The 18,876-nt window shown below is 31.1% G+C and overlaps 4 protein-coding genes across 4 annotated transcripts; all 4 read left to right on the top strand.

Moving 5' to 3' along the window:
- The first annotated feature begins 1,944 nt into the window (after positions 1-1,944).
- Positions 1,945-2,493, top strand: LOC134710831 (cdc42 homolog). The gene has a single exon (XM_063571228.1). The coding sequence runs from the start codon at positions 1,945-1,947 to the stop codon at positions 2,491-2,493; it is 549 nt and encodes a 182-aa protein (XP_063427298.1).
- A 2,376-nt stretch (positions 2,494-4,869) lies between these two features.
- On the top strand, positions 4,870-5,739 carry LOC134709485 (cdc42 homolog). Its single transcript, XM_063569643.1, has one exon. It carries the CDS (start codon positions 4,908-4,910, stop codon positions 5,454-5,456), a length of 549 nt encoding a protein of 182 aa, XP_063425713.1. The 5' UTR covers positions 4,870-4,907; the 3' UTR covers positions 5,457-5,739.
- Positions 5,740-7,732: 1,993 nt separating this feature from the next.
- Positions 7,733-8,671, top strand: LOC134709484 (cdc42 homolog). The gene has a single exon (XM_063569641.1). The coding sequence runs from the start codon at positions 7,768-7,770 to the stop codon at positions 8,314-8,316; it is 549 nt and encodes a 182-aa protein (XP_063425711.1). The 5' UTR covers positions 7,733-7,767; the 3' UTR covers positions 8,317-8,671.
- Positions 8,672-14,085: 5,414 nt separating this feature from the next.
- Positions 14,086-14,634, top strand: LOC134710830 (cdc42 homolog). The gene has a single exon (XM_063571227.1). The coding sequence runs from the start codon at positions 14,086-14,088 to the stop codon at positions 14,632-14,634; it is 549 nt and encodes a 182-aa protein (XP_063427297.1).
- Positions 14,635-18,876: the final 4,242 nt, after the last annotated feature.

Genomic DNA, 18,876 nt, shown 5'->3' with positions numbered 1-18,876 from the left:
ACAAAACAACGAAGTTACTGGGTACAACACAATGAAAACTCAAAAAGATGAAAAAAACGAAAACAAAGTACATAAAAAATCACGAAGTAAAATAAAGGTTGCTGATAAAATGTTTCAAATGGTTAAGCAATTCCCGGTCTATATCCACTCGTTTTATAACGTTCGATTTATTTGTTCTGTACATTATCAAATCTTGCATTTTTTTCAACACCCATGACAAATGTTCATGTATTAGGCATAACCAAAAAGAGATAGAAGATGCGAAGCGGATATTTAACACTTCAGAAACTGGCATTGTCATTTCTAAAAACAATTAACGACAAAAAGGCAAACAAGTCATCAAAGAATTACATAGGAAAAAAACGAGCAACACATACTCCTCCAAAAGAATGGGTCATCTCGAGTTAAGTCTATCCCACTTATAAGTCCTTTATCGTTCTGTACCAACATGGTTTTAGAGATACTTCTATCTTCATTGGTATACTTTCATCTTATCTTGAAGTTAGAATCAGTGATGTTGCCTGTTCAAAATCATGAAATATTTATTGAGGACAAAACCTTCTTAGAAGCAACCATACTTTAATTTTGACCGATAGCCATATGTCACTCCGAAATAGAAAATTTGAAGTTTGCAAACTGAAATCATAATGTGATGTATCAAAATTTCAATGAAAATAAAATGTTACAAAAAATGAATTAGAACGACAAATTTTTTTTAGACATTTTCTACTGGATGCCTTCTACAGAACATAGGTTGATCGCTCTATTGCTTCTATTGTTTGACAAATATCTCCTACTAAGTGACAATTCTATTGTCTATAAGTTCATATGTATGTGATTGTATTAGCCCCCTGGAGTTCTACCTTTATGACCATTTCACTGCTTGTGGTGTGTAAATTGATATCGTTTGATTTATTTAGTTGTTAGTTGTGTGTAAATAATAATTTTGTTTACTTCTAGTATCATATACTTACAATGAAGACAATTTAAGTACTAGTACAAGTATTGACAAAAAAATAAAAAATCTGTCTTTTTGAACTTTCTGCTAAGTACATACTATTTCTGTTACACCATGTTGTACAATCTGTTAAATATAAGTATCAGAATAAAATACACAATGGGAATACAGATTGAAGAAACAAGAAAAGTCCACATTAAGGTATTCATAGTAAGTTCTCAAAATTTATAATCAATGTTAACAGTTCTAAGTAATTCAAAAAACAACACGAGAAATAGAATTAGGAAAAAGCAAGTGAGCAGTCAAAATCATATGTTTGTAAACATGGTTTTAGAAAGGTAAAAAATAGCGATGGTTTAACAAAAACTCAGATAACCTTAAGATTTATATAAAAAAAGCATAATTCTAAGGTAAACGAGTTCCTGCTTCACACATTCCGCATGTTGTATTGCACACTTTATATAAATATTTATAAGTCACCAATGCAGGAAATATATGGGATCATGGCTACAAAAGTAGAGTATATCTGTGGTCAACAATGTACTATTTTCTAAAAGTACAACCATTTTCCCTCTATCATGTATGTACTATGTTGTTTTTCTGCATCGAATTTACGAACTATCAAATATCAAAACAATTCAAAAAAATGAGACAAAATCATAGTGTTCAATAACAAAGAATTGTTTCCTTTCAGCTACAATTGCAATAACATATTGCTAAAAATATACAACAATAATAAGTTTCATATTTCAGCCACAAGCAGTGAAAGAGTTATCAAGGTTGAAACACTTGGGGGTAAATTTGATCACACAGGGTTGTCATTTATAAACAAAAGAATCTTCACTTCGTAGGAGATCTCTTTGAACAATGGATTTACCGAGGCAAACGACTCGGGATCTATAAAAAGGCTGACAATTTTACATTTGGCATAACACTTTTCTACTGACTTATTACACATTTAAAGATTTAAATCAGAAATTGAAAACATGGTTTGCTACGAGAACACTGTTTCCTGTGCCATTGTTGGTGATGGAATAGTAGGCAAGACATGTCTTGCTAAAAGATTTGCTGGAAGCCAATTCTCAGACAAATATGTTGCTACGGTTGCAGAAACAACAACTGGGTCCGTATCTGCCTACGGTGACAAATACAGCGTCAATATCTATGAAGATCAATCAGCAAGATGCAAAACAATAACAGAAGCTGACGTCATTGTCGTATGCTACAGTGCAGTTGACAAAGAATCATTTGAAAACGTCAAATCGTTTTGGATTCCAATGGTAAGAAAGCTCCATAAGAAGAAACCAATTGTTTTAGTCGCTACACAGAGTGACATGCGTGATGAGAATAATACCGATCATGTATCAGATGCTGAAGGACAAAACTTTATGAAATCAATAAATGCTGACTATTACAACAAATGTTCTGCAGCTACAAACGAAGGAGTAAAGAATGTTTTCGAAAGTGTCGTCTGCGCCGCTATTAGACATAGAAAAAAGAAAACCAATGTGCTTAAACGTGTTTTTGCACGATGAACTTGAACTTATCTCTGCCCGGAGATATACCTATACTTTACACATTTTAAAATGTGCCAAAATAGCAAAATACTTGCTGTCAAAAGACTTTGAGATAGACGGAGTTGGAGATAGAATGTACCACTGGTGTACATTCCAAAGACGAATCGAAATACTGCTGTCGTATTACTGTGATTGAAATGGAGATGAAGTAGTTCCTGTGATGGGCAAGGACAAACACTGACAAAAACAATGTGACATTAATAACGATGATGAACTTAAAGAGAACAAAAACTTATATGGTGAAAAGACACAAACAAAACTTGTATATTATTGTATAACTTTAATTTATGTTGTAAGAATAAATTATATTACATAAAAAATATTTGTTCTGTTAACCATTTACTTATGATATACTGAAGGGATGATATGTAACCGTTCTTACACAGTCAGTCAGCTTTTGGTACAAATCGATGGAAAGTATACCGATTGAAACAAAGCAGTAATGTTACTGGGTACAACACAATGAACACTCATACAAAAAGATGAAAAAATAAAATAAAGAACATAAAAAATCACAAAGTAAAATAAAGGTTGCGGATAAAATGTTTAAAATGATTGTGCTCCAATTGGTAAAGCAATTCCCGGTCAATGGCCAATCGTTTGATAGCGTTCGATATATTTGTTTTGTACATTATCAACACATATTATAAATTGTCATGTATTAGACATAACCAAAAAGAGATGGAAGATGCGGAGCGGATATTAAACACTTAATAAACTGGAATTGTCATGGCTAAACATAATTAACGAGAAAAAAGCAAACAAGTCACCCAAGAATTACATAGAAAAAAAACCGAGCAACACATACTCGTCCAAAAGAATGGGTCATCTCGAGTTAAGTCTACCCACTTATATCAGTCCTTCATCTTTCTGTACCAACATGGTTCTAGAGATACTTCTATTGTCGTTGGCATACTTTCATCTTATCTTGAAGTCAGAATCAGTGAAGTTGCCTGTTCAAAATCATGAAATCTTTATTGTGGACAAAACCTCCTTAGAAGCAACCATACTTTAATTTTGACCGATAGCCATATGTCACTTCGAAATAGAAAATTTTAAGTTTGGAAACTGAAATCATAATGTGATGTATCAAGATTTCAATGAAAATAAAATGTTACAAAAAATTAATTAGGACGACAAGTATTGTGTGAGAAATTTTAAACTGGATGCTCTTTACTGAACATAGGTTGATTGCTCTATTGCTTCTATTGTTTGACAAATATCTCCTGCTAAGTGACAATTCTATTGTCTATAAATTCATATGTATGTGCTTGTATTAGCCCCCTGGAGTTCTATTTATATGACCATTTCACTGCTTGTGTTGTGTAAATTGATATTGTTTCATTTATTTCGTTGTAAATTGTGTGTAAGCAATTATTTTGTTTACTTTTAGTATCATATTCTTACAATGAAGATAATCTAAGTACTAATACAAATTTTGACAAACAAATCGAAATTCTGTCTTTTTAAACTTTCTTCTAAGTTCATATTATTTCTGTTAAACCATGTTGCACAATATGTTAATTAAATTATCAGAATAACATTCACAACGGAAAGACAGATTCATGAAACAAGAAAAAAACACATTAAGATATTTATAGGAAGTTCTCAAAATATTTATAATCAACAGTCCCAAGTAATTCAAAGAACAACACGAGAAATAGAATTAAGAAAAAGCAAGTGAGAAGTTAAATTCATATGCTTGTATACATGATTTTAGAAAGATAAAAAATAGCGGTGGTTTAACAAAAACTCAGATAACCTAAAGATTTATAAAACAATCATAATTCTAAGGTAAACGAGTTCCTGCTTCACACATTCCGCATGTTGTATTGCACACTATATATAAATAATTATAAGTCACCAATGCAGGAAATATATGGGATCATGGCTACAAAAAATAGAGTATATCTGTCGTCAACAATGTATTATGTTCTTAAAGTACCACAATTGTTCCAATATCATGTATGTACTATGTTGTTTTTCTGCATCGAATTTACAAACTATCAAATATCAAAACAAATTAAAAAAAACGAGACAAAATCATAACGGGTAATGACAAAAAATTGCTTCCTTTTAGCTACAATTGCAATAATATATTGCTAAAAATATACAACAATACTAGGTTTCATATTTCAGCCACAAGCAGTGAAAGAGTTATCAAGGTTATAACACTTGGGGGTAAATTTGATCACACAGGGTTGTCATTTATAAACAATAGAATCTTCACTTAGTAGGATATCTTTATGAACAATGGATTTACCCAGGCAAACGACTTGGGATCTATAAAAGGGCTGAAGATTTTACATTTGGCATATCACTTTTCTACTGACTTATTACACGTTTAAAGATTTTAAACAGAAATTGAAAACATGGTTTGCTACGAGAACACTGTTTCCTGTGCCGTTGTTGGTGATGGAATGGTAGGCAAGACATGCCTTGCTAAAAGATTTGCTGGAAGCCAATTCTCAGACAAATATGTTGCTACAGTTGCAGAAACATCCACTGGTTATGTATCTGCTTACGGTGACAAATACAGCGTCAATATCTATGAAGATCAATCAGCAAGATGCAAAACAATAACAGAAGCTGACGTCATTGTCGTATGCTACAGTGCCGTTGACAAAGAATCATTTGAAAACGTCAAATCCTTTTGGATTACAATGGTCAGAAAGCTCCATAAGAAGAAACCAATTGTTTTAGTCGCTACACATAGTGACATGCGGGATGAGAATAATACCGATCATGTATCAGATGCTGAAGGACAAAACTTTATGAAATCAATTAACGCTGACTATTACAACAAATGTTCTGCAGCTACAAATGAGGGAGTGAAGAATGTCTTCGAAAGTGTCGTCTGCGCCGCTATTAGATATAGAAAAAAGAAAACCAATGTGCTTAAACGTGTTTTCGCACGATGAACTTGAACTTATCTCTGCCCGGAGATAAACCTATACTTTACACATTTTGAAATGTGTCAAAATAGCAAAATTCTTGCTGTCAAAAGACTTTAAGATAGAAGGAGTTAGAGATGGAATGTACCACTGGTGTACATTCCAAAGACGGATTAAAATACTGCTGTCGAATAACAGTGATTGAGACGGAGTTGAAGTAGTGCCGGTGATGTTCAAGGACAAGAAACGTACAAAAACAATGTGAAATTAATTACGATGATGAACTTAAAGAGAAAAAACTATATGGTGAAAAAACACAAACAATACTTGTATATTATTGTATTACTTTAATTTATGTTGTTTGAATAAATTATCTTACATGAAAATGATTTGTTTTGTTAACCATTTACTTATGATAAACTGAAGGGATGAAGTGTAACCGTTCTTACAGTCAGTCAGCTTTTGATACAAATCGATGGAAAGTATACCGATTGAAACAAAGCAATAATGTTACTGGGTACAACACAATGAACACTCATACAAAAAGATGAAAAAACAAAATAAAGAACATAAAAAATCACAAAGTAAAATAAAGGTTGCGGAAAAAAATTCTTTAAATGTTTGTGTTCCAACTAGTTAAGCAATTCCCGGTCAGTGTCCACTCGTTTTATAACGTTCAATTTATTTGTTCTGTACATTTTCAACACATAAAATCTTCCAATTTGTTTCAACACATATGACAAATGTTCATGTATTAGACATAACCAAAAAGAGATAGAAGATGCGAGGCGGATATTTAACACTTAAGAGGCTGACATTGTCATGGTTAAAAACAATTAACGACACAAAGGCAAACAAGTCATCAAAGAATTACTTAGAAAAAAAAAGACTGAGCAACACAAACTGCACCAAAACATGGATCATTTCGAGTTATGCCTATCTTACTTATATCAGTCATTCATCTTTCTGTGCCAACCTGGTTGTTTGGATACTTCTATCGTTAATGGAATACTTCAAATATTAGTAAAGATGCCTATTCCAAATCATAAAGTCTCTGTTGAAGACAAAATCTCTATATAAGCGACCAATTTTAGGTTTTATGCCACTCAGATATAGAAAATTCGATATTTTGGAAACTGAAATCATAATGTTCTGTATCAAAATTACAAAGAAAATAAAATTGTTACATAAAAAAGCGTTAGAACAACAAATATGTTGTGAGAAATTTTCAGCTGGATAACTTTTACAGAACATAGGTGGATCGCTCTATTGCTTCTATTGTTTGAAAAATATCTCCTGCAAAGTGACATTCTACTGTTTATAAATTTGCATGTATGTGATTATATTAGCCCCCTGGAGTTGCACCTTTGTACCATATCACCGCTGCTGGTGTGCAAATTTATATTGTCTTATTAATTTCATTGTTAGTTGTGCGGAAGTGACCATTAAACCATGTTGTACAATACGTTTAATATAAGTTATCAGAAAAACAAACACAATGAAAAAAACAGATTCAAGAATCAAGAAAAGTCCTCATTATTATATTCATAGTAAATTCTAAAAAAATATTATCTATGTTAACAGTATTAAGTTATCAATAGAACAACACTAACAATAGATTTAGGAAATAGCAAGTGAGCAATAAAAACCTTATGTTTTTACTCATGGTTTTAGAAAGATAAAAAAAAGATAGCGACAGTTAAGCAAACTGTCAGGTAACCCTAAAGATTTATAAAATTATCATAATTCTAAGGTAAACGAGTTCCTGCTGCATGTTTTCCACATGTCGTGTTGCACACCATATTTCGGTAATCATAAGTCACCAATGTAGGAAAATATATGAGATCATGGCAAAAAAAAAGTATATATTTGTCGTCAACAATGTACTTTTTTAAAAGTACCACCATTTTCCCGTAATATATTGCATAATGTACTATGTTATTTTTCTGCATCGAATTTACGAGCTATCAAATATCAAAACAAATAAAACGAAACAAAATCATAATGTTCAATATCAAGAGTTTAAAAAAGAATTGTTTCCTTTTAGCTAAAATTGCAATAAAAAAGTGCTAAAAATAAAACAATAAAAAGTTTCATATTTCAGCCCCAAGCAGTGAGAGAGTAATCTAGGTTGAAACACTTGGGGGTGAATTTGATCACACAAGGTTGTCATTTATAAACAATAGAATCTTCACTTAGTAGGAGATCTTTATGAACAATGGATTTATCCAGGCAAGCAACTCGGGATCTATAAAAGGACTGAAGATTTTACATTTGGCATAACACTTTTTTACTGACTAAGAACACGTTTCAAGATTTTAATCAGAAATTGTACAAAATGGTATGCTACGAAAACACTGTTTCCTGTGCCGTTGTTGGTGAAGGAATGGTAGGCAAGACATGCCTTGCTAAAAGATTTGCTGGAAGCCAATTCTCAGACACATATGTTGCTACGGTTGCAGAAACATCCACTGGTTCTGTATCTGCTTACGGTGACAAATACAGCGTCAATATCTATGAAGATCAATCAGCAAGATGCAAAACAATAACAGAAGCTGACGTCATTGTTGTATGCTACAGTGCAGTTGACAAAGAATCATTTGAAAACGTCAAATCCTTTTGGATTCCAATGGTCAGAAAGCTCCATAAGAAGAAACCAATTGTTTTAGTCGCTACACATAGTGACATGCGTGATGAGAATAATACTGATCATGTATCAGACGCTGAAGGACAAAACTTTATGAAATCAATTAATGCTGATTATTACAACAAATGTTCTGCTGTTACAAATGAAGGAGTAAAGAATGTCTTCGAAAGTGTCGTCTGCGCCGCAATTAGATATAGGAAAAAGAAAACCAATGTGCTTAAACGTGTTTTTGCACGATGAACCTGAACTTATCTCTGCCCGGAGATAAACATTTACTAAACACATCTTGTGCTAAGAATAACAAACCCTTTTGCTATCAAAAGACTTTGAGATAGAAGGAGTTGGAGATGCAATGTACCACTGGTGTACATTCCTACGATCGATTGAAATGCTGCTGTCGAATTACAGTAATTGAGATGGAGATGGAGAAAAAGTAGTGCCGGTGATTGGCAAGGACACGAACTTACAAAAACAATATGAAATCAATTTGAACTTAATTCATTGAAAAACAATATCAAATTAGTCATGATGATGAATTTGAAGAAAAAACTGAAGTGGTGAAAAGACACAAATTATTTTTGTTAATTATTGTGAAATGATAACAGTGATTTATATTATGAAAATAAATCTTATATGAAAAATATTTATTTTGTTTGCTATATACTCATAATACATTGAAAGGGATGACATGTAAAGGTTATTACAGTCAGTAACATTTTGGACGAAAATCATTGAAATGTTTTCATATTGAAACAAAACATCAATGTTAATGGGAAAATCTTTGTTTTTTGTTTTTGTTTTTATCCAAAAGCAATTAAAAACGTATAATGGGATACAACTACTTCAAAACGATCGGAGGGCATAACAAAAAACACGAAAAACATGCAATATTCAAAACCCAATATAATAAAACAAAAACAATTCAGGTTATGGTTAGCTTAGGTGTTCTCTGTTATTAAAGACGAGATCCACTAGTTGTTTTAATGTGTGAATAAATTACTCAGTTCACATCCAGCACACGTCAAATGTTTATATATCAGAAAAAATACAGATGAAGAAGATACAGAAGGTGTATTAAACTCTCATTATTTGATGCGACTGTTATAAAAGTGAGAGGTTTAGCAAGCTATAAAACCAGGTTCAATCCACAATTTTCTACATACAAAAATGTGTGTACCAAGTCAGGAATATTACAGTTGTTATCCATTCGTTTCATATGTTTTATCTTTTAATTATACTATTTGATTTAAGATTGTCCGTTTTGAATTTTCCTCGGAATTTTTTTTTTGTGATTTTAATACAACAATGAAAAAACACTTAACTAAAGAATACACAGAAAACAAGACACTAAATTGAAAAAAAATACATCAAATAATGGAGATGATCTCAGGTTATATTTATCCGACTTATACCAGTCCTTCGTCTGTCTGTGCTCACCTGATGATACTCTAATGACATAGACATAAGTATGCTGTCATCTTATCTTACATTTATCAGGTCAAATAAAAGTGAATGGGTCTATTAAAATCATGTTGAATTGTTGTGGACAAAACCGCTTCAGAAGCCATTAAACATTAATTTCGACTGATATGTATATGGCACAACGAAAAAAAAAATTCTATGTTTTGCAAAACTGAAATCATAACGTTGAGTATCTAAATTTAGGTTAATCGCTCTGTTTCTTTTATTGTTTGAAAAATATCTCCTGCAAAGTGAAAATTCTATTGTTTATAAATTAACATGTATATGATCATAAAAGACCCCTGGAGTTCTACCTATATGACCGTTTCACTGCTTGTGGTGTGTAAATTGATATCGTTTGATTTATTTCATTGTTTTCTGTGTATAGTCGACATTTTTGTTTACTTTTAGTATTATATAATTAAACTGTAGACAATACAAGTGCTAGTTCTAGTATTGACAAGATGTTCATAGTCATATCTCAACCTTTCAATATGGTTTTCACCTTTAATCTTCAAAGAAATAAGAAAGAAAAAAGAAAGAAAGAAACAAAAAATAAGCTAGCAATAAAAAGAACATACTTGAGTTTAGAAAGAAAACACCGGCAGTTTAGAAATGACACTCAGACAACCAAAGATTTATCAACATAAACACTTTAAGGCTTTCATATATACTTAGCTCATTCTTCACGTATGGTACATGTTGTATACGATAGGAGGTCATAATATATAATGCAAGAAAATTTACCGGATAACAGCTTCGAAAAATAAAAAAATATCTTTCGTTAGCAATGTCCTCTCTTTTTTAAAGTAGCAGTAGCCCTCTATCATTGCCATTTAAAACGTTTTTAGGAAACATACGCCATTTAAGTTTATTTTAAATGAAACAATAAAATTTGCAGTATAGATACTGACTTTATTGCTACTTAATATAGAAAGATAACATGGAAAAGATATCTTTTTTTCATCGATTAAGTTTGTTAAATGAAGAAGGTCATGATATGATGCTAAACTTCTTCATATATGTTACTCTTAATATAAGTTTAATCATAAAAAAGGAACTTCAACTTAGGTTATCTGATTTTCAGTAACTTAATTTTTGGATACTTTATAGAGTAAACCTCAGCAAAATGTAGACGAAATGAGTTCATATCACTTTTAAAGGATTTTACAATCCGTTTCAAGAAATCATATAAGTTGTCATCATTTGCTATGTTTTGCATCTAACTAGGAACATGTTTTGTCGGTATTGAATTCAAAAGCAGTATTATACTGTGATCTTTAAAATAGCTAGACATATTCTTTTCTATTTTATGAATTGTTTCTAACTGAGTCCTGATTCACATTTCAGAGTAGTCCTGCATTACAGAACTAATCCATCTGAACGCACTTGTCTTATGTAATTTCCCTTAAGTTTTGTTTATGTCTTTTTTTGTGTATTCAAAATGGATTTACTGGATCTCAACATCAGTAAACTACTGCTGCTACATTTCTCTGTCACTTTAAATAACGTATACTCGTAACATCTAGGTAGCTAAACACAAATGAGCATGTATAACAAAATTATTAATCATTTTAAAGAAATAAAGAAACGGCCCGATTGTATATATTTGTAGATTAAACTGTATGAATTTTATTAAAAGAATAAAAGGGAAAGATTAAATAGGACAAACGTCCATTAGATAGCAACTTACAAATTCAGTCAAAATATACAACCTTTCGAAATTTAAACTTTAATCCAAAAGTTCTTTATTCTAAGCCTCATTAGCAATTAATTATCACTAAAACAACCAGGACTCATGGGACAATAACCAAAAAATGTCCAAAGAGCTCCAGAGAGTGTTCGATAGACATAAGAACTTATTTAATGATGCAATTTATTATACTGTCATCTTTGCACAATGCACTTGGTACCCGGATTTGTTTCCGTTAAATCGATTAATAAATTTTGAACAATGGTATATTACCATTGTTAAAAGGAAAACGGTACTATTTATTCTGCCATAGGCGGCAATATTAACATTTTCTAAATTTACCACTTTTCATGATAAAAACCTGGATAAAACAGTTATACGTGGTCTTAGTACTGTATTTTTATGTTTTAAGAATTAAAGCAAAATAGTATCATGACCAACTTACAACAGAGCTTGTTTGTGTTATCCATGCCCACCGTCAGTTTACGACAAATTTATGAAATTTTGAAAGTCTTTTCGAATAATTCTCTAGAAAATATTTCAATAGGTTTCAAAATTTAGATTGCAAATATACACACTGCAGCTATTCATAGCTAAAAAAACATATATTGTACCATTACATCCAGTCACAGCGCTCCTAATATGACTTCCTTCACCTGCCTTGGGTACACAAAAGGCCAACCTCATCCTGGGAAAATGTAATACTGCCGTTTTCCCTATATTTAGGTAGTAGGAAATTTGAAATAGACATTTATCAAGGATAAAATTAACAAACTAGTACAAACATATTGAACAGCAAAACAAGAAAAATTATATAATATTTATTTTTTGCATTTGATGTGAGAACATATATATTCGGTATTAGATTTCATTTGCAACACCTTTAAATCAACGTGATATTTTTGTCCAATGACAGAGTTGATTGGTTTTTTTTTAATAGCAAATAACAGATGATATCCAGTTATGAATTCTTGCTTTTTCTGATTACGAGTCGTTTCCACTATTGAATCCCAAATCCTAATGTGTACAAACGACTATTTCTATTAAGGTACACTGTTCACATACACTTAATTCGAGATATCATAAACGTCGACCTTTCAGCAATAAAAGGAAAATAAAAGCTACTCTGAACAAAGGAATAAATGTACATTTGACAATCTAGATACTTAGTAATAAATATTAAAAATTAATAATTTTTAATGCACTAGATATATTTCCATAAAATATATAGAATATGCTAATAAAGTCATAACGTCATGTGGAAATCAATGAATAACATCCAGTTGGAAAAAATATGTGTGTACAGTATCACTGCGGCACTGTGCATTTCTTCATTCTAATGTAAATAATTCTAAACATTTTCGCTATTTTATATCCAAATCATAGCGACATTAACTTGATGAAACTTTATTTACTTCCCCGCATTCATCGTAGCATTTTTATTATGCACACAAGACTTCAAGAAATACACTTGTTAATCCAAATATTTCCATACAATTTTCATCCAAGCTAGTTAGATAAACTTAATTTGTATTATAAAAAGCAAAGTATCAAAGCTTTATATACAGAGGAAAACAAGTTCCATTACATGTAAATATCGCAATATGTTCCTTGTTTTGACATTATTACCACCAGGTCGCTTCATGTTACACCTATTGTTATATCTCTGTGGGGAATATGTTTCTTTGTTCAAAATCAAAACAATCCATTTGATAGCTTTCTGTGTGCCTGATACAATCATTTAAAACAAAGGCAAGTAAATAATGAATAGATACCCACTCGAAGTTTGAAGTGTAAGCAAAAATGTGTATCACCTATAGTAAAAGAGGCATCATTTTTATAATAATATATTGTTTGAAGAAAATGCTTCTTTGTTGCTTATGCATAATTGTCCAGAGTTCATCGTTATGATTTCTTTTCCTTCTTGACTGTTCGTGCATTTGATAATACAAATTTTAATCTCGAAACTATTCCAGTTGACAATAAAGATACTTTGCAATACTCATTCACTGAAAATTATCTACTGTTTTCAATAGTAAGCAATAGATCATCAGGACAACCATTAAAAATCTTACGAAAGGAAACTGTTATATGAAAAATGAAGTAATAAGTTTCTCCTAGTTTGCAAGGGATTTAACTTTCGACAACATATCGTAATTCAAAAAAGAATGTGGCATGTAAAATTACTTCTTTTGATGTACTTAAAAACTAGAATAAAAAATATTTGCTTTACTGTTGGCCCGTTTTGTATATGCTTTTGATTTACAAATATTTTGTATTTTGCATCACTGCAGAGACAGTAATTGTCGCAATGTGAACCAAGGGCAGTCAAATTGGTGCCGATTATGTTTTACTAATCAATAATACGTCTGTTATGTTTTTCAAACTATATGATTATTCTGTTTTGTCTTTTCCCTTTTCCTTACTATATTGCTAACTGGCAATTTACTATGTCTAACTGCATCGAGTTAACAAACTTTCAAATATCAAAACAAGGAAAAACTAGACAACATCATAATCAAGATTCAATAACATGAAGATAACAAACAAATGTTTCCTTTTTGTTAAAACTGTAAGAGAAAAATGCTATAAATAAAACAATAAAAAGTTTCATATTTCAGCCCAAAGCAGTGAGAGAGTTATCTAGGTTGAAACACTTGGGGGTAAATTTGATCACACAGGGTTGTCATGATTAAACAATAGAATCTTCACTTAGTAGGAGATCTGTATAAACAATGGATTTACCCAGGCAAACGACTCGGGATCTATAAAAGGGCTAAAGATTTTTCATTTAGCATAACACTTTTCTACTGACATATTACACGTTTGAAGGTATAAAACAGAAATTGTACAAAATGGTATGCTACGAAAACACTGTTTCCTGTGCCGTTGTTGGTGATGGAATGGTAGGCAAGACATGTCTTGCTAAAAGATTTGCTGGAAGCCAATTCTCAGACAAATATGTTGCTACGGTTGCAGAAACAACAACTGGGTCCGTGTCTGCCTACGGTGACAAATACAGCGTCAATATCTTCGAAATTCAATCAGCAAGATGCAAAACAATAACAGAAGCTGACGTCATTGTTGTATGCTACAGTGCAGTTGACAAAGAATCATTTGAAAACGTCAAATCCTTTTGGGTTCCAATGGTCAGAAAACTCCATAAGAAGAAACCAATTGTTTTAGTGGCTACACAGAGTGAGATGCGTGATGAGAATAATACTGATCATGTATCAGACGCTGAAGGACAAAACTTTATGAAATCAATTAATGCGGACTATTACAACAAATGTTCTGCTGCTACAAATGAGGGAGTTAAGAATGTCTTCGAAAGTGTCGTCTGCGCCGCTATTAGATATAGAAAAAAGAAAACCAATGTGCTTAAACGTGTTTTTGCACGATGAACTTGAACTTATCTCTGCCCGGAGATAAACATTTACTAAACACATCTTGTGTTAAGAATAGCAAAACCTTTTGCTGTCAAAAGACTTTGAGATAGAAGCAGTTGGAGATGGAATGTACCACTGGTGTACATTCCTACGATGGATTGAAATATTCCTGTCGAGTTACAGTATTTCAGATGGAGAATAAGTAGTGCCGGTGATGGGCAAGGACACGAACTTACAAAAACAATGTGAAATCAATCATCAGTATGAACTTAAAGAGAAACGAAATAGTTCTTTGAGAAACAATATGAAATTAGTCAAGATGATGAATTTAAAGAAAAAACTTAAATGGTGAAAAGACAAAAGTTATTATTGTTAATTATTGTAAAATGATAACAGTGATTTATATTATGAAAATAAATTATCTTATATGAAAAATGTTTATGTTGTTAGCTATGTATTCACAATACACTGAAGGAATGACACGAAAAGGTTGTTACAGACAGTTAATTTTTTGATAAAAATCAATGATAAGTATTCATATTGAAACAAAATATCAATGTTAATGGGCAACACACTTTGATGTTAACGCAAATAAAAACAAATCATTAGATAACAACATGAATACTTCATAAACAAGAAAAAAAATCAAACAAAAAACCACAAAAGATTACCGATTCAAATAAAGGTTGTTGAGTTTTTGGTTAACTTTGTGGTCACAATGGTTTATCAATTCCTAGTCAAGATCGACTTTTTCATAATGTTCACACGGCAGCTTAATTGTTTTTAAAATAGAGTAATATGTTTATGTAAAATGTGTATGTATTCGGAATAAAAAGAGCTAGGCAAAGGGTACGAAGGGAACATTCAAAACAGTATGGTTAACAAAATACAACAATAGAAAAACAAAATACAAACAATTATTTCTTCAGATCAAAGTAAAAAAACAACGTGAAAAAAATTAAGCGGGAACAATAAAGCAAATTCGAAAGATACCAAAATAACATACACAGGCAAAATTGCAACGCATGTTTACCAGGTGTTTTTGAAAACGTATGGTAAACATGCGTTTCACCATATGTTTACCATCTGTTTTGAGTAACAGGTGGTAAACATGTGTTTGAAACCATGCGTTTCCCATATGTTTGAAAAACATGTAGTAAACATGCGTTGATGAACGCATGTGAAACACATGTTTACAAAACATATGAGAAACATACGTTTGACCATATGTTTACCATATGTTTTAAGAAACACCTGGTAAACATGTGTTTGAAAACATGTAGTTTACATATGTTTGGAAAAACACCTGGTAAACGCATGTTTTGAGTAACATCTGGTTAACGTATGTTTGAAAACAGGCCGTTAACGTATGTTTTGAGTAACACAAAATAAAGATATTTATGTTCAAAAACATATGTTTTTCATGTTTTGAAAACTGACTTATGTAATAATGTTTAAACTTTTTGATTGACATGTAAATGAATAATATATACCTACGTCTTGCCTATGTGTTATTTTGATATTATAAAAAATGCATAAAATAATGCAATAATCTTTTATGGAAACGATATAAATGCCAATGCTTAGGCTCCCTCAACACAAGACAAAAAAACATATAATAGGATATTAAATTATTTGTATACTGGTACGTATTATTAGAATAAAGAATGGAAATGTGGAATGTGTCCAAGAGATAACAACCCGAAATCTACAAAACTCAACTCAAGCATTGGTAAACTCTTTAGAGTACCAGTTAGGGTTTGGTATATAAATATGTTGGTCATTTCTTATTGTGAAAATAATGTATTATTAATGTAACTTGTAATATAAATATTATTAGGCAGTTCGAAATGAAATCTGCACAAACTATCTATGGCAAAATAAAAGTAAATATACAATTGAACAGTTTAAATCGTTTATTGTTAATATAAACTACTATCGAGGGACATATATATATATTAGAGATCTTCACTAAGTGTTTGATGTGTCAAAAAACATGATCTTCCTGTTAAATTCTTACTATAGGTGATGCCACCTAATAAAAAATATTGCAATTTTATATATCTATCAATGAATCAGATACAGTAAAACCAAATTATAGTGAACTCTCTATGTTCATAATGAATAATTCCAAAATCCAAACTCAAATCTATCAAAAATGCATAGGAAATTGTATCATCAAATAACAAATTAGATATAAACAGCAAAGTTTCTGATATGATATGACAAATTATTTATCAATCCCTGAGACCAATATGATCATGTAATGACAGCCTAATCTAACAAATATGATAATTATAGATACATCACAGGTAAAAGATATTCTAGTAACAAATTTGTTATGCCCAAATCAAAAAAATTGGATGAAGAGTGTTTTTTAATTGAAATAAAATGAAAAAAAAACTTGTTCTTAATTGATTCCTCACATAAATAAGTGTACCGTCATTTAAATTACAATTTTGTAGAAATTGCAAGACTGGTCCTGGAGTAAGCCTGATTATGATACAAGAATAACTGAAAACAGGGTCAAAAACTGTATATCCAAATACAACTTCATAGTTACATTATCATACCTCAAAATTACAAATGGAAGCCTTTTTGATATTTTTACAAAGAATTGCTTAATCCAAATAAAGAAATGTAAAAAAATAATTAAATTTGAACAATTGAAAGTCTTTCCACCCATGAAGATCAAATTTGATCAAGAATTATGAAAATCCAGTTTGAAATATTATATCCAGCGTCAAATGATGGATTTTTGTACACACCCGTACGAAATTATAAGGCGTATTACGCCTTGAAATAAGGCGTAAACCAGGCGTAAGTGGTAGTTACGTGTCTAGATCCAAGCGTAAGGGAGCAGGAAACGTAAATTTGTAGTCCTGACGGTTCTTACGGGCGTAAAACTGCTGGTATGGCGTAAATAGAAATACCCATAATGCTTTGTGCAAAGGATCATGGGATTTTTTTTCAAAATGTGGCTCTTTGATTTTAGTTTGCAAGAGTTGGACACATGGCAGTTTCGTATATTCAGGGATAATTTGCTTGTTTTGTGCTTTTTGAAAGAATCTGAAATTGGAAATACTGAATCAAATAAATTAATGAAAATTGTGAAATAAAAGGAAAGTAGTAATACATGGTAAATAATAATAATGTGAGTATAATTAAGTATTATGTTCTATCAGAAATTTTGAAATCCCAAAACCTTAATCCTTGGATAATTACATGTACATTTAAATCTTTTACTTTAAGTTAAACTGTAGTATTATCATTTATATTTTAGTTCAAAAGACAATAATTTTCAAAAACAACTTAGTTAAAATGACACTTTTATTTCAAGGAAAAATAATGGTCATATTTCTTATTTAGACTTAAACTTATTTAAGCCACTGTCTTCATGCAATGTATTTATTTCTATATTAGCTTCTTCAATGGTTAATATTTCAAGTTTTTTGTCAAACAATATGTCAAACAATAAGAAAGTACAGAAGTTTGTATCAACTACACAAAAGTACACAGCTAGGTTAATATACTGAAATAAAATGAGTGTAGCATTATGTAAGGATATTACGCCTGGTTAATTTATTGACCAGGCGTACTCATTTGCATATTACGTCTATTTGTGACTGACTTCAAAAATGTATGGTTCAATATACATTGTACTTTTAAATTTATAAAGTACAAAAAAATAGCCACTTTTGGTTTACACCAACTTCACTTCATGTTGGCTTTTCCAGGGTCAAGTAGCTTGCATTGCAATGCAAAAACAAAAATGTGGTAAAAAACAAAGCCCCACACACACATACAAACACAAAATATGATATGGCTGCTATGAATTATTTCTTAAATCATAAATTTTAAATATGACTTTGACCTCTGACATTGACCTAATTTTTATTATTTTTGGATCAAGAGCCTAAAATTAAAAAATCTTGGGTCTCTATTAAATACTGAAAGTTTACAAGATAGAAATGCATAGCTCTTATATCAAATGCATAAGGGGAAATAACTCTCATATGGAGTTATCATATCGCTTTGGTCAAATAAGGACAAATCATACGAAGGATATAATGAGCAATTTTATAAAATGAATTAGATGCTTCCTTTTATGGTTACAGAGGAGATGCAGTTACAATGAAAATAGTGTTCTGGGAGATAACTCCTACAAAGAAAAGTATCGGTTACGCAGGGGGAATTTCAAAGGTGCATTAACAGTTGGATATCATATACCAAATATCTAAGTGACAAATTACGGAA

This window comes from Mytilus trossulus, chromosome 3 (assembly GCF_036588685.1).
Source record: "Mytilus trossulus isolate FHL-02 chromosome 3, PNRI_Mtr1.1.1.hap1, whole genome shotgun sequence".
Lineage (NCBI taxonomy): Eukaryota > Metazoa > Mollusca > Bivalvia > Mytilida > Mytilidae > Mytilus > Mytilus trossulus.
This window is presented reverse-complemented; position numbering and strand designations above follow the sequence as displayed.

Coding starts and splice junctions, on each gene's coding strand:
- LOC134710831 (XM_063571228.1), top strand. CDS start 1,945: ATGGTTTGCTACGAGAACACTGTTTCCTGTGCCATTGTTGGTGATGGA.
- LOC134709485 (XM_063569643.1), top strand. CDS start 4,908: ATGGTTTGCTACGAGAACACTGTTTCCTGTGCCGTTGTTGGTGATGGA.
- LOC134709484 (XM_063569641.1), top strand. CDS start 7,768: ATGGTATGCTACGAAAACACTGTTTCCTGTGCCGTTGTTGGTGAAGGA.
- LOC134710830 (XM_063571227.1), top strand. CDS start 14,086: ATGGTATGCTACGAAAACACTGTTTCCTGTGCCGTTGTTGGTGATGGA.